Source organism: Sturnus vulgaris, chromosome 4 (genome assembly GCF_052056855.1).
Source record: "Sturnus vulgaris isolate bStuVul1 chromosome 4, bStuVul1.hap1, whole genome shotgun sequence".
In the NCBI taxonomy this organism is placed as follows: Eukaryota; Metazoa; Chordata; class Aves; order Passeriformes; family Sturnidae; genus Sturnus; species Sturnus vulgaris.
Window position 1 is genome coordinate 59,550,358 of NC_142246.1, and position 17,976 is coordinate 59,568,333.

At 41.3% G+C, this 17,976-nt stretch overlaps 1 protein-coding gene across 1 annotated transcript; it reads right to left on the reverse strand.

The window, feature by feature from the left end:
- Positions 1-8,574: 8,574 nt before the first annotated feature.
- Positions 8,575-10,099, reverse strand: PRPF31 (pre-mRNA processing factor 31). The gene is given in 8 exon segments (XM_088164389.1): positions 8,575-8,798; positions 8,801-8,908; positions 8,911-8,987; positions 8,989-9,030; positions 9,032-9,100; positions 9,102-9,593; positions 9,595-9,688; positions 9,691-10,099. Coding segments are annotated over 8 exon segments (1,515 nt in total).
- Positions 10,100-17,976: the final 7,877 nt, after the last annotated feature.

Sequence of the window (17,976 nt, forward strand, 5' to 3'; positions counted from 1 at the left end):
AATAGAGGTTGTGATAAGGGAAAGGCTGGCACATCGTCTTTAGGGCCACAAGGAGTGCTGCTGCAATAACAAGGTCTTGTTTTGCTCTGAATATTTTGAAGAGAGACCTTCAGCTGCTCTGCTCCTTTTGAAAAACAAATTAAACTTAGTACGGGAGCGACTTTGGGATGGACAGCCCTTGAAGTGACATACTGGGTTTATTCATAGCAGACATTTGATGTGGACAATAGAGGTGTGGGTTTCTTAAAACATGAGTAAAAGCTGTGAATTTTTAAGGTTAGTTCCAGAGTATCACAGAACCACTTGGGCTGTGGAAGACTTTGTAAATCATAGCTCATGTCATTTTTATTAAAAGAAATATCTTGGTTTTAAACCAAAAATGTTCTATTTTCAATTTAGATGCAGTGCAACTTCTCACTAGAAATTATGCTTATGGTCTGGTGCTGCAAAATGTAAAGTGAAAAACAAAAGAGAAATTGATGACAAAATAAGGTTATGTAGCGTGAGGGAGGACTGCAAAAACAGAAGGGAGTGTGGTACACTAAAATGCAGCATAAACAAGTTTCGTTTCCATTTTTGCTGGTAATGTAACTTTCTTTTTTGGGGCATTATGAGTCTCCTTTAGGTATACTTATAATGAAAATTCTGTAATTGATTTTAATAGCACAAATTCATATGGATATATAAAAGTCTATTGGTACTACCAAGAAAACCTTTCCATTTAGCTTAACTCTGTTAAGTTTTTGTCATCACAGAGGAACAATAAATGCCTCCTGAACCTGAACAAAAGACTTTTGTCTTTTGCTCTGAACAAGGTTGGAGTGAGCATGTGCTGGCACTCCCTTTGAATTTCTCCTCTAAAAAAGAAGGGAGGGTGGAGTAGCTGTATTTATAAAAGTTCACTAGAAACAGTGTGTGAGTTAGTGTCACAAAACTGTCTTGTGATAGCTCTAGCTGAGATGTCTCTCCATGTTTTAAATTAGTAGACTTTCATGGAATGTTTCTGTGATAAATGCAGCTTTTCAGTGCATCTCGTTTTCCCACCACTTTTTTCCTACTGGATCAAAAGTAGATCAAAGGGGGAAACTTCTGGGGAGAAATAACATGGAAATTTAAGACAGTAGAACAAGGATCAGAAAAAAAGAGGAGGGCTGGGAACTGCCTTGGGGATGATGTCTGGACAGCAAGCTGTACCAAATGTTTTGGGTTTGGAAGTGAATGTGAAGAATGGGGACCGTGGTATTTTTGTCTTCCAGCTACTCCAGGCAGCAGAAGAGGAGACATTTAGGGTGCCCAGTACAGCAACCCCAAGCAGAAAAAGTGGCTTCAGGCAGAAACAGGATGGAGATGGAAATGCTCCCTCTGCATGGGCTCCCCTTGCTGCTTGGGGAGATCAGGCCTGGGAGAATACAGAAGGGCTTTTGGAGGGAAAGCAGTCTCTCCAGCAAAAAGGGGAAGGGAGCACTTCAACTTAATACCCTAAGAAACAGCCCAGGAGAACTTGGAGTAACTTGAGCCAGCCAGCTCCAGATCTCTGAGGTTTTGTGTATTTTCAGAAAATGGAGCTTTCTGCTGGACCAGAATATTGGAGCCCTGGATATTAAGCTGACGAAGTCAATTCCACAGCTAAAGCTTTAGCAAATTAGCAGTTTGAAATGTTTTTGTGCACCTAAAGGTGAAATATAATTTTCCTTATGGAAGTGGGCAACAGGAGTTAAAAAATAGGTTTGCAAGATTATCAGCAATGTGGTAATTGCTTCAGTTGTCTGCTTTGGGGGGGTGCAGGACACTGACAAGTGAGTTCAGACATCTCCTGAAGTGTTCAGATTCTGACTTAGATTAAAAGAGCTTATCACTTTAATAGTGTGTGCTCATCATTGTTATCAACAAAAATGGCATGAATTAATAAAAAAAATTAAAGATCTGATATTTAAATGAGAGTCTGGCCAAAGGAAGGTGGTTTTCTACGCATTTTTAAATAATATCTGAACATTTTTAGCAGAAATAAGGGTAAACTGCATTTCAGTCAAGTACATGCAGTTATTTTCATCTTGCTCTCTGATGTGCTGTTTTGCTGTTCAGCTGAGGGTCCAAACTATGAGATTCAATCTGGATTTTATATCCTGCATTTCTGGGGCACTGAAGTCTGAGACTTGGCTGCTCAGCAAATAGCAGACACCAACTTCTCCTTTAATCATTCTTGGAACAGAACTCATGTTTCTGTCCAGTTTAATGTTTTGGCCCTGACTTTTCCTTCACACTGATACTTTTGATGGCTCTGTTAACTCCAGAAAGTCATGTGAACCATCCAAGAGTGAGGACCAGGGGCACCGTGTTACAAGGCTGTCTGGACTGAATGGAAGTCTCTTAAAATCCCAGTGGGTACATGATCTCAGTTCAGTGGTTCCACCCAGTTGTTCACAAATGAAAGCTGGTCTGTCTTGCTTTCAAATGGAGGGACAGGGTAGAGAAGAAGGAAATAAACTTGTTAGCTAAAAAATAGCTTGACTTTTAATCTTCAAGCTGTACTGAGGAACAGGCAGCTTCTGCAGTAATTAATATTACAAGTACCTGAGTTCAATTAATCCTTCTGTCTTAGTTACATAATTGGCTTTTATTGACTTGTTTCCTGAGTCCTTGCTGGCTGCTGCTCTGAGATTTATGGAAATGTCCATTCTTTCCAAGTCAGATTCAGGGTAAAAGCTGAGGTAAAAGGCAGAGCTTTTAATGCAGGTAGGTCCTGTAGGCTGTATTTGCTCTGTATTCAAGCAAATGTACTGCTAAAATCCTAGATTTGCTGAAAGAAACATCCGGTTTTGGTATTGTAGGTACCAAATTAAAGAAATATGAAAAATATTAAAGGGTATGATCAAGGGAGTAATGTTTTCTTTGAAAATGTGAAAAAAAAAATGTTCTGTCCAGTAGGGATTGCTAATTATTTTAGAGGGAAGCAGAAACTACTCAGCTCAGCAGGGCAGGGAGAAGGAAGTTTGTTAGAAGTTACTAAGAATATCAAGCTTAAGCTTATTTAGATAGCTACCTGTCCTACACAGTTGTAACATCTGCAGGAAAACACTAACATAATTAGGTGATTTAATGGAGTTTGTCTAATCCTTTCATCCTATCATGTCCTTCCCTTTGCCAGACCAGAAATGAGTATTAGTCAATGTTTTCTTGAGCTTATTGAGTCTAGTGCTTAAAACTAGACTTTACTTTTAAAGGTGCAGGATTCTGTGTGAACTTACCTGCAGGTAGCATCTGGCGAGTGTATAAGAAAATTAAGTAATTTATTTTTTCTTTTAATTTTATTCAGTGGTATGGTAAAATAATTGTGCTTGCTGAACATAAGCACAGTTTAAACAGTTAGATTATGCCCATTTTCGTCTTTAAAAAAAAAAAAAACAAACAAACTTTTACCCTCTCTTTTGAGGGAAGAATTTGGATTTAGCAGTAGAGTAGGGAAGCTGCTAATTGAACACAACCATCTCAAGTTTATCCTGTCTCCAGATCAGAGTAGTGGTTAGTTTTATTAGTGTGTCTAAGTAAAGACTATTCAAGTTTATAGCACAAGAAAGTTTGAAAAAAAAAAAACTCACGCTATTTCTGAGTTGCCTGGATAGCCTGTGAGGCAGACTGCCCTCCCCTGTGAATTCACTAAGCTCATGTTTGTTTCAAGGCTAAATCAGAATTTTGGAGCTTCAGGCTGTTTTCATACCTGCTGCTCAGCCTGTGCAATTGTACATCCCTTCACCTTTGTATCAACTGAGTCAATTGTGCAGGTCTTGAAAAGAGGCTGGAATTGTTTCTTACTTGCCTGTGCAGGTTTGTGGGAGCTGAGACTTTCAGATGTTGAATCATCTCTTTTATTCTGATGGGTTTTTAATCTACAAGCTTCCTTACCAAGCTTGACTTCAAATTTAAGAGTAACTGGTTTTTATTTAGGTAATTCAACTTAGGTTTTATGGGATGTCTTCTGAGTAATAGGAAATGTCATCATTTACAGGCACTGAAGGTGACAGAGCTAAATTGCTCTGCCTTACACCAGTGGAAGGGCAAAAGGCAATAAATAAGAAGTCTTTCTCCTGTGAAAGTGGTCAGGAAGGATCAGAGGTTGCTCAAAGAGACTGTGAAATTTCCATTCTTGGGCTATACAAACCCCAGAAGAACCTGGTCTAGGATAGTCTGTTGTAGATGGCCTATGTTAAATTGGGGCATTGCACCAGGTTATCTCCAGAGGTCTCTTCCAGCTCAGTCCTCTGCTGTTTTGAGCAGGCTGTAACCATTCCCCCATAAGCATCTATGTGAGGTTGAAAGCTCATCTTTTTCCAACAGTTGAAGAAAAGGATTTGTTGAGCTGTGTTCAGCCCCCATCACACTCAGAAATGCTGTCAGAAACTCACAATAATTAATTTCCTGTTCTGGGCTATAAAATGTGTTAAGGAATTCTAGGCTTTATAGTGTTACCTGTAAAAATAGGTTGATTTGGTAAGGTTCTATACCTGCATGAAAAAGCCTATTAAACACTTATGATTTGCCACAGCCTGATTCATGGCACATTTAACAGGTATCCAGTTTAAAACTTGTGTTTCCAGTATCTTCTTACACTGACAGTCCCGTTAAAATATGTGCATAAAAGCATATGCAACACTTGATTTGATAAAAATGGCTTTTTATATGTATTACTTTGAAATGGCAACCTCATCTAAAACCATACCAGCAAAGCTTGCTGTGGAGTTGATGCCCTTACCTGAAAATTCCTCTCATAGATTTAAAATTCCTTTAGTACTGACTTGCAGCCTGCTTAACTTGATCTATCACTAGGCTTTAACTCCAGAGTTGGAAATTAGGGATGGGTCTTTTGCTTCACTTGCAACATATGTAAGTATTAGAGATAGTTTAAATTGCTTCTTTTTGAGTGCTAGTAGGAGACTGTGTGGTATAACAATGACTTTTGTCCTGAAGAGGATGAGTTGAGGAGCATTAGTTTAGTTTAGCTTACAGAAGCATCAAGTAGACAAAAGTTCACTGTGGCATTGAATTTAAAATATATTGGAATTCCATTAACCTCAAAATAGAAGCTACTCTGTCTTCTGCTATGTGTCACTATTGTTGGATGAGTACAACTGTGATGCTCCCATATCCTATAGACAGTTTTCCTCCTGTTCTGCTGGGGTTTGAGAACAGTACAGGCAGAGAAATGAATGCTTTTAAGAGTTTGCAATTGTGTGCCTACTGCATGAAACAATAATATTGTCTGTGATGCTGAGTCCAAGTCAGGGGTCTGCATGTTTTTTTTAAATAACTGAGAAGGACAAGGTGATACTTTTACACCTCTAATGCTTCTCAAAGTGAGGTGGGGTGGAGGTTAAGGTCTGAATTTTTAACAGACTTGGTAAAATAATGCAATAAACAAGTGCAAATAATTATTTTAATATGCTTTCTGTTAAAGTGACCAAGCTCTATGAAACAATGTTAGTTGAGGGTTGAATTTGATTCTTAGCTTGGCAGAAGAAAGCACTTACCTTTACAGAACACAGTGCAGGGCTGTCCATTTCTACATCAATGCCTATGAGCTCTGTTTTGGCAGAGAACTTCTAATTTATAATGTTAATTTTAGTTAATGTAAGCAGTATCTGACTATGGCAGCATTCAGTTAAAGCTGCTCTGGCAACACTGGCATACAATTGTTTCTCTTAGTTTATTTTGTGGCTACATGGGAAAAGACCTCCAGGACCAAGCACAACCTTTGACCAAAATCCATCCCATTCCCATGTCCCCCGACTAAACCACAGCACTGAGTGCCATATTCAGCTGTTTCTCAACCACCTCCAGGGATGGTGACTCCACCACTTCCCTGGGCAGCCCATTCCAATGCCAATCACCCTCTCAGTGAAAAAATTCTTCCTGATTTCCAGCCTGAACCTCCCCTGGCTCAGCTTCAGACCATTTCCTCTCATCCTGTCACCGGTTCCCTTGGAGAAGACCTACCCCCACTTTTCTACAACCTCCTTTCAGACAGTTTTAGACAGTGATAAAGTGTCCCCTGAGCCTCCTCTTCTTCAGGCTAAACACCCCCAGACCCCTGAGCTTCCCCTCCCAGGACTTGCCCTTTAGACCCTTCTCCAGGTCCATTGCCCTTCTCTGGATTCACTCCATCGTGGTCCTTTCAAAATCTCTCTAGCTTGTTATTTTAAAGCTTGTTGCCTTTGGTATTAAATTGCTATGCTAAAGCTGAGTATTTGGGAACATTTTTTAGTAGCCAGCTGCAAGAGAAAATATGTCATCAAAAGCACTCTTCAGCTACTTAGTTTTTAGAAGTCAGTAGACAACTCTTTTTGGTAAATAGATGAGCTTTGCTTTTCTTAGGAAAGCAGCAGAAAGTTGTCACAAACCTTGTTATAAACAGTGAGAGAGGTATGTGTACACAGCCAAGTTATCATGAATTCCAAAGAAAAACCTTGTGGAATGATTTGTAAACAATTTTAAGAGAAACTCAGGACACATAGAATTTTATTTTGAAATAAACAAGAGTCAATTCAGAAAATTTTAATTCCTAATGGTGAGTAACTTCTGCATTGACTCCAAATTGTAAACACAAAGTATGCATGCAAGGAAGCTGACTATATGGCATGAGAGAGGTGGAACAAAATGCAAGTTAGGCAAGGGTAAGATGAGAAAGCTGGAACCAGCTGAGCATATTTACTGCTGTTTTGTTATAGCTACCTCATTGTGTTACTAATAGTCTTCAACGTATCTGGTCTGATGTTTGCAGTGCCATAGATGTTAGGAGGAAACATGCAGCTCATGAAGGCCTGGACTTGTGCAGCAGTTCCCCACAAAAGCAAACTGCAGAAAGCAGCATGCTGTGTTTCAAAGGATGTCATCTGGATTAATTTTCTGAAGGTCGACATTAAGTGTTTGTAGTTCCATAAGGTAAGACAGAAAGTGAAACTGGATCCCTGCTGTTGCAGCTGGTCCATGTATTCCTAGGGCCTGCATAACAAAACCCACAAGGACTGGCAGTGGAAGGAGCTGGAAGAATGGTTCAAATGAAATTTAGAATTATAAAATTCCCTAGTAAGCAGAACCATGACACTTTCTTCACTAAATGTAACAGTGACAGTTGTACTTAATGGGCTATAAAGGTATGTGCCTCTATACATAATTTCTGTTTTACTGCTCTTTTGCTTCAGTGATATTTGAGTTTTGTGATGGATACAGAAGTTCCTGGCATTGGCTGAAATGAATTATCCTTTTAGCTTTCTCAGTTACTTATTGACTTTGATACAGTCAGAAGATAAGGTGTCATTTGAGATGATTATTAAAAAAAGGGCACTGAGAAAATTGATAAATCCCTCTTTGTTTTTCTTAATCCATGATTACAGAGTTATTTACCATTATATTGCATCATTAGATAGAACATGGAATAATGCTAAAGTGGAAAGAAAATTTTGCAGGCTTTTTTAGATCTGATATTGCTCACAACGTTTTAGGTCAGTAATGAATGAGAAGCCTTTTATGTTATGAAGGCTTGTTTAGCAGCTTGTGCCAGGCACAGGTGAAGATGTCAGAGGAGGTGTCTTTGAACTTTTTGTGGGCAAAATAACAGAGCTTTCCTGAAGTGATACAACAAAGCAGACAGGACTTTGCTCCTTCTGTCAAGTAATTCTTCCCAGGCTGCTGTTGTGGAACATGTTTGTATTTCCATGCCTTCCTTTAGAAGATAAGGTTAGTACCTTGCACATCTGCCCTCTTCTGGGATTCAAGTGGGAGAGTTAAGGAAACAGTGAGCCAGGGTTCACTGGTGCAGAGTGTGTGAGCAGCTGCCTGCTTTGAGTGACAGAAAATAAACAGAGCTTGTGTTTACAAACCAAACACATGCAGGTGCTCCAGAATTCATGGTGCCACGGGTGATGGATTTCAAGGGGATGGAGAGGACTCTTAGGATTACAAGGAGACTATATATATTTTCTTTTAGTTAGTAAAAAAACCCAAAAACTTGAGAAATGAGACCTGTGTATTGCTTACTGTGATGTACTCTCCCAGGAACATATTTCTCATTTTAAGAGTTGGGCATCTGTAATTCTAGATGTGAATTTTACAGCATCAAAATCAAACTTAAAACACAACTTAATCTAGGTCTAGCTCTTAATCAGTTTCTGTTATTTTAAGTTCCTTGCATAAGATTCAGTCAATTGAACGCCCAGGAAAATCAGCAGTTCTGCAACTGAGTGTTCTACTCAGTGACGAGGGGTTTTTTGTCTGCTTTTTGGGCTGATATTTTAGCCCTGAGGGTACTGTAAGTAATTAAAAAAATAAGGCTCCAGTAGTTCTGGCAGAGGACTAGTAGCAAGACTTGCTTCATTCTGGGCTGCAGTACAGGTGTTACCATGGCAACTTCTTAAATATCAAAGCACCATCTGGGTGTGATGCCTATCGATTTTTTGCCTTTTTTTGTTTTATTTATTGTCTGCATTCTTTACACATATATTTGTGACTCTGTAGTCTGTGTGTGTGTATATATATATATTTTTTCCACTCCCCGAAATCCACCCAGGACCCTCTGACCTCCCTTCAATCCCCCCACAACTGCCCCAGGATGCTCCAACCACAAATTCCAAAATTTATAAAAAGCTCGGGAAAGTAACACTGGGAGGGAATCTTTGGGAATTCGGGGGGTTGCAAGGTGCAATTGGGGAATCTAAGTGGGGTTGGGGGAATGGGGGCCACATTTTTGCTCCCCTTGACCTTGAGAAACTTGGCTGTGCCAGAGAAATATTTCTGGTTGGCCTCAGCCACTTTTTCTTGGCCACCTGCAGGTTCACCATCTCCAGCCCCTGCAGGGGGATGGAGGCCACGCTGGAGGCCATGCCTGAGCTGTGGTCCCAGATCATGGATTTGCCCCCTAAATGACACTCTGCTTCTGCAGGGCTTGGCTGATCTGGGCCTTGGTGGCCTCATTGACTTGGGCCTTGCCCAGGCTGAACCTCCTTGTAGGCATCCTCCTGGATCTCCCAAAACTCATCCTGGTGCCTGTCTGGGGATATCCATCAGCCCCAAGAGTTCCTTCATCTTCCAGTACTGTCACCCCCCTCTTCTCCCTCAGCCCTTCCAGCAGTGCTGGCAGCAGTGGCTTCACGGGGATGGGCTCCTGCTGTTTGAACTTGCGCTCCATCTCCTCCTTCAGCTCATAGCCCTCCTTCCCCTCCTGGCTTTCGTGAAAGTTCTCCACCTTGGCTGCCATGAGCTGTGCCACTTTTCTCCTCAAATCCAGCAGCAGGGAGCAGATGATGTCTCTGTGGTAGATGAAGCTGATGTGGGGCAGGACAGAGGAGGAGGAGAATCCGGGCAGTGTCTGGGGCTGGGCCCCAGCAGGAGGAGGTTCTAGGCTGGCAGCTTGGATGGGTCAGGCCCCTGACACCCCTATGATCTTGGCAGCAGTGGAGGCCCCGAGGATGAGGGAGAGGCTGGGCAAGATGAGGGATGTGCAGGACTCTACAAACTCATAGATGCACAGCTTGGAGCCCCTCAGTGCCAGCGCCAGGTCACATGTGTCCTTGATCCTGCCCAGCTCCTCCTCTGACAGCTGCTGCCATGCTGACCACCACGATGGTGGCATTGGCCAGGATCTGCTGCACATTCTCGTTGTTCTTGCTTTTATCCAGGGAATTCCCCAATTCCTTGACATTCTGATGCAATCCAGGGTGTTGGGCACCAGCGACTCCAGCTCCAGGAACTGTTTGGAATATTTGTCCTGTATGAAGTTGTGGATGATGTTGAGCTCATTCTCAGTCTCCACCACGAGGTTGTTGGTGTCCAGGATCAGCTGGTACTCAGGGGCTGCCTCCACTGGCCCCAAACCTTTGGCTGCCCTGGGCTGTAGCCCGATGTATTCCTCAATCTTCTGTGTGATCTCGGCAGATGCCTGGGACCCCCAGAGCTTGGTGATGCTCTGCATGGACTTCGCAGCCTTAGGCAGCTCCAGCTCCTCCCTAACATCCTCAGTCAGGAGCTCCTCCTCTCCCTTGGAGCCTTCAGCCTCGTCCTCCTCCCCTGCCACCTCCTCCAGGTCTGCCAGCAACTCATCTGCCAGTGACATGGCTGAACTGAGAGTACTGGGAGCACTTCTGCTCCTGTTGTTCCTGTCACAGCAATGCTGGTGTCACTTCTGCAAGAAAAATCCACAAACACCTGAGGTTTATGTCCCAAAAGGCGACAGAGGAGTCTTGCAACTTGAATACAAATAAAAATAAAGGGAGAGAGTCTACCCGGATGGACACTGTGGGTTTCAGAGGGTGCAGCCTCCTTTTATCCTAAACTCCCAGCTGCATGTTGGCCTGTTCCTTTCCCCATTGGCTACTACATTGGCAACTACTGTTGGAGATAGTCCATTCTGTGAACATGTTGAATATCCTATATTGGAAAAGACTTTTGATGTCATCAAGTCCAACCATCAAGCCTTTACCCCAGGGGAAAGGAATTTGTTTCTTTCCAGGGCATTGTTCCACCAGGTGAAGTCCTGATGAGTTTAACAGTCCCAACAGGACTAGCACAGGAGATGCACCAAAGATAGAGCCCCTCAAGGGCCATTAATGAACCATCAGCTCCAAACAATAAACCTGCAACAGCTGGAGACACCTGGTCTGGAAAAGGAGAGATAAAAATGAGGATCTAATTAGAAGAGAACTGTAACCAACAGGAAACCAAATACTGAGAACTAAGTAACTTAGAACCAATGAACACTGAACCAATCAATTTCTATGGGTTTTGACTGTATGAAGTTTGTGAAAAATCAGGTAAAATTAATGTGTTGTGGAATGATTTTCTCAGCACATCTGGGCTATGTGTGGATGAAACGATTTCTGTTGCACATCCTAAAAAAGTAATACCGTGATTCTCTAATACTAAAAATATTGTTGGAGGGCTTTTGTTTTTCCAACAGTTTCAGTGACATTAGGAAGGTACAGCCTTCCCGAACTTCCTACCCCATATTCTTCCCCTTGAACCTATTTTACCCTCAAGTTTAGAAGTTCAGCCTGGTGCAGACCCTTGTGTTTCAGGAGCTGAGCTGTCTGGGCTCTGCAAGAAACCTGCTGCCAAAATTAGTAGAGACATTAAGACCCATTTCAAAGATCCACACCCACACCTTCACCCATCAAATTGTCAAGACATGAGCTTTCCTCTCACTTCTGACTGGATCACCCCTTGTGCTCCTAATTGGTGGGTTTTGACAATGATGCGAATTTACTAAACTTGTATAACTGTGTGCACCCCTGTGGGGGGTGGGTTTTTGTGGACATTTCTCCATAACTGCCTCTGGAGGCCTCCATCGAAGACCAGCTTTTATATTACCTCCTATGCTAATATTATGTTGAAAGTGTATGTTGTTTCATTTCTAGGTTGAAAAAGGCATCAGGTGCAGAAACTTTCCCGACAGACACCTGGGAGATACTTGGTTCTGTCCATTTGAGATACAGGCTCTGAGATTCATCACAGCTGGGCATCTTACTGAAACCAAGTGGAATTAGGAGCTAAATGAGCTTTTGAAATGTTAATTCATTAACAGCACCTTTTCTGAGTAGTTAATGCAAGTGGATTGAATAGTATGTGTAAGGGTGGTGTGAATGGCCCTTAACTAATATAGCAGTGGGGAAAGGAAGTATTTATAGCCATGATCTGAGGGTTTCATTGTCCAATTGCCTCTGTATTCCAAATTATTCCTTGAAGACCTTCTGAAGGCAGCTGTTGAGGGAAGGTTGAATGTTTCCAAACCTGTGCTATGCAAGAGATTCACAGGCTGCCTCAGCTGACTTCCAGTTAGTTGTCACCGTGGTCTCAGGCAGGCTTGGCACAGGTATGGGTGGCTGATGGGAAAAGGCAGCACATCTGTCTTCTGCTGACTTTAACCCTTGAAGCTGTTTATTTTTGGTGGAATATGAGACCCCTGGCACATCAAATCTGTGTTTGTTTTCCCAGAACACAGGAAAGCTGGCTCCCTGGTAACTGTTATGGTTTCATTAAGATCTGAGATTTTTATGGGGCAGAACATTTTGTGCCTGTTTTGCTGCCACTTGACACCCTGGTGCTTGGACCGAAAAAACCCTGATCTATTTGTGTGTACACATGTCCTGTCCTAAACGGAGATTGCAAGGATTATTTCCTTCATTATGGTAACTGGCTACTAAGAAACACCCACCAAAAGGAGAACTGTAAGTGTTCCCACACATCCTCTCGAATGCTCTACCTGGGCAGCTTTCTGAAGGTTCCCTTTAAAGCAGGCAGAGCTGGTGTTGGAATAACACCCAGGTTTTTCCCTGGTCCTTCAAGGGGATTTACTGTAGTCTCCCTCCTAAACAGGGCTCAGACCAAGTGAAATCCACAAAAGGATTATTAATGACACCTGCCAGGACAGAGCAGAAGACTAGAACAGAGACAAAAGGCCATAAAATCCCCTCACATGAACTTGTCAGGCTCATGAATGAAACAGCTCAGCCTCCTGACACTTCTCTGACCAAATGTAATGTTTTCAGATGTTCCAGCTTTCTGGAATAGCTGCAAGACACAGTGACCATAGAGATGACCTCTGTCTGGATACCCAGGGGGCCCAAAAAAATTATCCACAAATCAGAGGCTGTCTCTGTGGGCTTGGTGGGGAGATGGTTTATAGGACTTTTGGCTGGTGAGCTCATCAGGTGAAGAGCTGGAGGACTGGAGGTGGCTGCCACCCACTGTTTGCTGGTCATTCTCCAACCCTCCATCTTCCCCCTGAAGATTTCCACATCAGATGTCATGGGAGTGCTTTAAAGCTCAGAGCTATTTTTTTTTTTTGACTGTGCTAATGCAAAATTGTTTGACCATTGTATGTTGTGTATTCTATGTTGTGTACCTGTTCAGGGGCTTTATATTTTGCTTGGGTTCCAGATCCATTTGCTTGCAAGTGATACAAATTCTGAAACAAAGAATATGAAGTGATGCATAGTGCTCTTCAGGTACAGATACCTTTTTACTGTAGGTAAGACGAGGGTATACAGAAGGGAAGGAGATTTAAGTCTAGGATATTTCAGGTTATACAACCAACTCTAAATGAAGTGTTTTATGCATGTTTTGGCAAAAAATTCAAGCACTGCTGCTCCTTTATTAACTAGTATCTGAGTTCTCTGTACCAGTTATGTGGACATTATTTCAAGTGTCAGTTCACAGATAAGGTTTGTTTGCATTCATCCTCGTACTTGCTCTGTGTCATAATTTTCATACAGTTATAGGAATGAACTTGTTTGAACATTCCTAGTTGAGTGTAAAAAAATATTTTCCCATGAGTATCATCTTTTTGGCAAACACTTACGTGAAAAGGAGCTGCTGTGGAGTCTGTTCTGTGTGCTTGGGAAGATGTTACTTTGAAATCCCTTCCTAATGCAGAAAAAAAATTTCAGTATCAGTCATGACACAGAAATACAGACTTCACCCAGCTGTCTGGGGTATTGATATATAGCACTGTATTTTTCAAGGTTCTTGGGAGTGAGGCTGAAGTTAAGGGCCATCTTTATCCTCATATCTGAGGAAACCTTGTGACCTATTTGAACAACCAGAATATGCTCCTTGGTTTTGTATGGGCCAATCACATTTTGTGATGATTATGTAACTGGGAAAATTTGACGCTGGTTTATTGGGATGGAAAGAGTTCTGCCAAGTTAAGTTGTTATATGCTAATTTTATTGAGGTAAGCACTGTCTTAATGACACTGTCAGCTTGTGATACTGTGATTGTAGCTGAAAGCTGGTGTGCTTTTAGTTTTGGTTTGTCAGGTAACATCATACTGAGGGAAAGCTGCTTTTTAGCTGGGATCCTGAATGCAGTTTTCCCTGTTTTGTTTTTGATCTGAGGTCTGTAGGAGGTCAGTGGGGATGATGGCTGGGAACAAATGAAAGTGTGCCAGTACAGAAAGCTGCAGTGCCATAATTGAGCATCTGTTACTGTGATGTGTGAATGCCTGGCATTCTGGGAGCTGGGACACAGATTGTTGCTAGCTCCTTCCCAAGGTTATTTCGGAAGTGCACAGAGCAGCTGGCAAGGTCTGGGGCAGGTTTAACTCTCTCGTGGCTTCCAAGTGCACGCTGCATTAAAAGTTAAGTACACATCAAGAAGCAGTTGCTCTCAGCATAAGATTTTTTTTTTCTTCTGTAACTTATGTTTGACCTCAACACTAAATCCCTTGGTCACCATCTGAATGAATTACATAGTGTGAGACATGCAAAACCAGAAAACAGAGAACTGCAATAAGCTTTGATGGGGTTGGGTGATTGTTTCTGAAAGGGGATTGTTGAGCAGAACTGAGCAAAATAATGAGATGTTTATTGGGAGTTAAGATTAGAATATTCCCAGACATTAACTGCCCAAGTTGGAAACAACCTGTAGGATGCAAGGAAAAAAGCTTTCATCAGTCACCACTGTGCTATCCAACTAGATAAGTGAGGATACAGCTTGCCATTCTTCCTACAAAAGGCTTACCCCACAGCTGCACACTCTCTGCTAATAAAATGTGGACTGTAACATTTTTCCTTTACATTTGATCTGAGCTTTTTAGCTGTTTGGTAGATAGACTTGGTATAATGAAATATTAATGGGCAGGAGAAAGTATAATTCATATGGGAAATGAAGTGCCATTGCTACTTAATATGCTGTTAGACCTATCTTGTTCCTCTACAATTCAAATGTAGGTTTAATTTTTGAAAAGCTACAATGTGAAGTCATAGAGACAGATGAGTAAGTCAAGTGAAATACAAAAGTGAGTAGTGACAGCATTTTACATGGCCTCTTAAGACTTAGCACCTTTGAAACTTGAATTTTCCTTGAAAAATTTTAGTGCCATGTTTTTATTCAGGTAGAGAAAAATGGATGAGTGTGGTGAGTCACTGTGGATGTTTGCTATGCTTCAAGAAGTTGCTCATGGATGTCCCCACTTTGTTGCACTTTCAGATTACTTGAGATGATTGTCACAAAAAAAACCTAGAGATGAGCAAATCAAGGTGTATAGGTGGATGCAGAAGCTAAGAGTCACTGCATAAAAGAGATGAGGCTGTCTTTGAGCACTCATGTGCTGGGTGCCTTTTATTAGTTACTCATTACACAGCATCTTCTGCTGCCCAGTTTGCTTTGAGGCACAGCTGCAGTATGCTGTCTAATTCACAAAAGGCTATTCATGGTGTTCATCCTTTAATGTTGAATATGATCTTATTTGCAATGTGTTTTTTTTTTTTAAATTCTTAGGTATGTCTCCTGTCTTCTGACAGTGTCTGAAGTGTTGTTTGAGGCAAGGGAATGCATCTTGGCTTGTAATTGCTCTACAGTAATCAAAAGTGATTTTCTCTGTAGGTGTTACATAAACACAATGCTGGCCACAGCAGAGCTCAGTTTCCCCATGACCTGGTCCTGTAGGTGTTCCTGTATCTGGTGGAAGGCCTTACCATCCCACAGCTCTCCATTCCTTGGTGTCACCATTGACATCTGTGATGATTGATAAGAAGCATGAGAATAGTATGATGCTGCAAATACTTTTGCAGTAGAACTGTTTATTTTTCACTTTTTCTGTCTCTAGAAGAGAAAGTTCTTTTCAGTGCTGTATATAGAAACCTCACATATTCATTTTATGCCAAGGGCTTATTCTCTCCTAGGTATATCTCTCCTTGTGTTTGACTTGAGATGTGAGAACTGGATCCCTGCATGAGGAATAAGTTGAAAGTATAAACCAAATTGTTCAGTCAGTGTAGGTTGTGGTTTCTAAACCAAACTGCAACATGGTGGTGGGTCTCTGGTGGTTGATGGAGCTTTGTTTGCTGCACTTTTGTTTTTTTTCTGCTTTAGGCTCCATTTCTCCCTGTTCTCCCTGTTCTCAAACCTTACAGATTGCCTGCAAGTGTTTTTGTATGAATAAATTTTAGGTTTTGGAAAAAGAAAAAGATGAAACAGTTTATTTTTCATCCTGCCTTTGCTGTAAGGGAAGTGTAAGCGAAGTACACATTTTCAGATTAGTAATAGTAATTGTCAGCATATGTTGTCCAGAACCTCCTATAATGAGCAACTCTTTGTCCATTGATTTTTTTTTTTTTTTTTTTTTTTTTTCCCCTCAGGGAGCCTCAAGTCTACCTTGCCCATTAGGTACATGTGTGATGTGTAAACATTTTGTATTGATATTCTTTCATAAACTGGAACTAAAAGAAATGCTGAGGTATTGACAAGTCTCTGAAAAAAATCCTGTCTTGACTTAATGCCATGCTCAGTGATACAGAAACATTTCCAGTGTACTTTCCATGAAATTATGTACTGGATTTCTTTCTGTATGAGTATGACAGAAAAGAAGTTTTTTGTTTGCTAAAGGTCAGATTATATAAAAAAGATGCACTGTTTTGGGGGGATTCTTCTTGCACATGTGCGCTTTTACTGGGTCAGATGTGGGTGGCCTGCATCGATAAAATCAAATATCTGAGTAGGCTGCTTGTGGACTGCTCAGTAAACAGCTCAAGTACTGTGTCTAGAAGTGCCTTGAAACACAGTCATGTAATATTTTTGGCTCAGTATATTGCAAAATCTTTGGTAGTTTCTTTACAATAATCTGTTTGCCCTAACCATAGTGTTAGATCTCTATAGCATTATTGGAAAAAAAGTCTTTCTGGTAACACTGACAGTAATTTATTCTCTCTTGATCAACTTTTCCTTTCATCTTGTGTATCAAAACTCCTTAAAGGGCTATAATAGGCCAGATTATCAGCATATTAATGCAGTGCTCCCCTTCGTAACAGCATTCATGTTATTTGCTTCACTTATATTTTTTTTCCTCTCCCCTTTCCCTGCGTGTACACAGGATGTTGCAAACAGCAGGAAGCTCCATTTTCAGACACTGAAAAGTTTCACAGTTTACACATCTTGTTTTCATGATTGATGTGATGATAACTTGATGGTTTCAGGATAGGCCAAAATACAGGTAACTTGGTAAGCACTTTTTTTGTAAGGGAGGAAAGTACAAAGATGATGTTTGAGGAAACTGTGAGAACACCTGGAACTACTTTTATATGTATTGGGTGTGTCTCTTGTATTTTTTTCTTTTGGCTTTGTGGGTTGTTCTTTGTTTGGAGGGTTTTTGTGGTTTTTGTTGTTGTTGTTGGTTGTCTGATTTCAGACACATGGATTTTATAAAGCAGGCTGAAATTTGACTTCAAGCTCTGTATTTGATGAGCTGCTCCTCAGCAGTGGTATTAACATATTGGTGATGAAAGGAAGCATAAGTTTTCCTTCCTAGTACATGAGCCAAGTACACTGGGCTACCAAGTTAAATATTTTAAAAATTAACTCAACAGCTCACCTACTTTTACTCCTACCTACAGTTCAGATGTTTGATTACCAGCATCTGATTACCACAAGTAAAATATTCATATATAGTCAATTCCTCGCCACTGCTTTTTTTGGGGTGGATATTCTGTCTGGCACAGTGCTAGAAGCAGAAAGTCAAGACTGGAAACTAAGTTTGGTATTCCAGCAGTGTGAACCATGTGACAGGAGAAAACAGGCACACTTCGTGTCTGTTTAGTGGCAGCAGCTGGAATTTTGTTTTCAACTGATCCTAAGTGGATTTAGGCACACTGATCTTACGATCAAAACTCTTTGTCTCACAGTGGTAAAGCTGGAACCATTTATCTAGGTTCTTGCTTGTTTTGTCAGCATGGTGTTTGCAGCTGGTTATTGTATTTCTTCATTTTATAATAGAGCTCATATTCAGCTGTAACAAACTTGTTTCAGTGTGGTTGCTGTCTTTGAAATTTTCTTCCACTTGCACCCATTCTTAGGCTGCCTCAGAAGCCTGGGTTAGCTGGGGTTGTCTGCAAGGAAGGTACTGGGTGCTGTGAGCTTGAACGGGCAGGGGGAGCCTCCAAGAGGCAGGTGAAAAACAAAACTTGATTTTAAAAAGCTCACAGAAGGCAAAAGTTT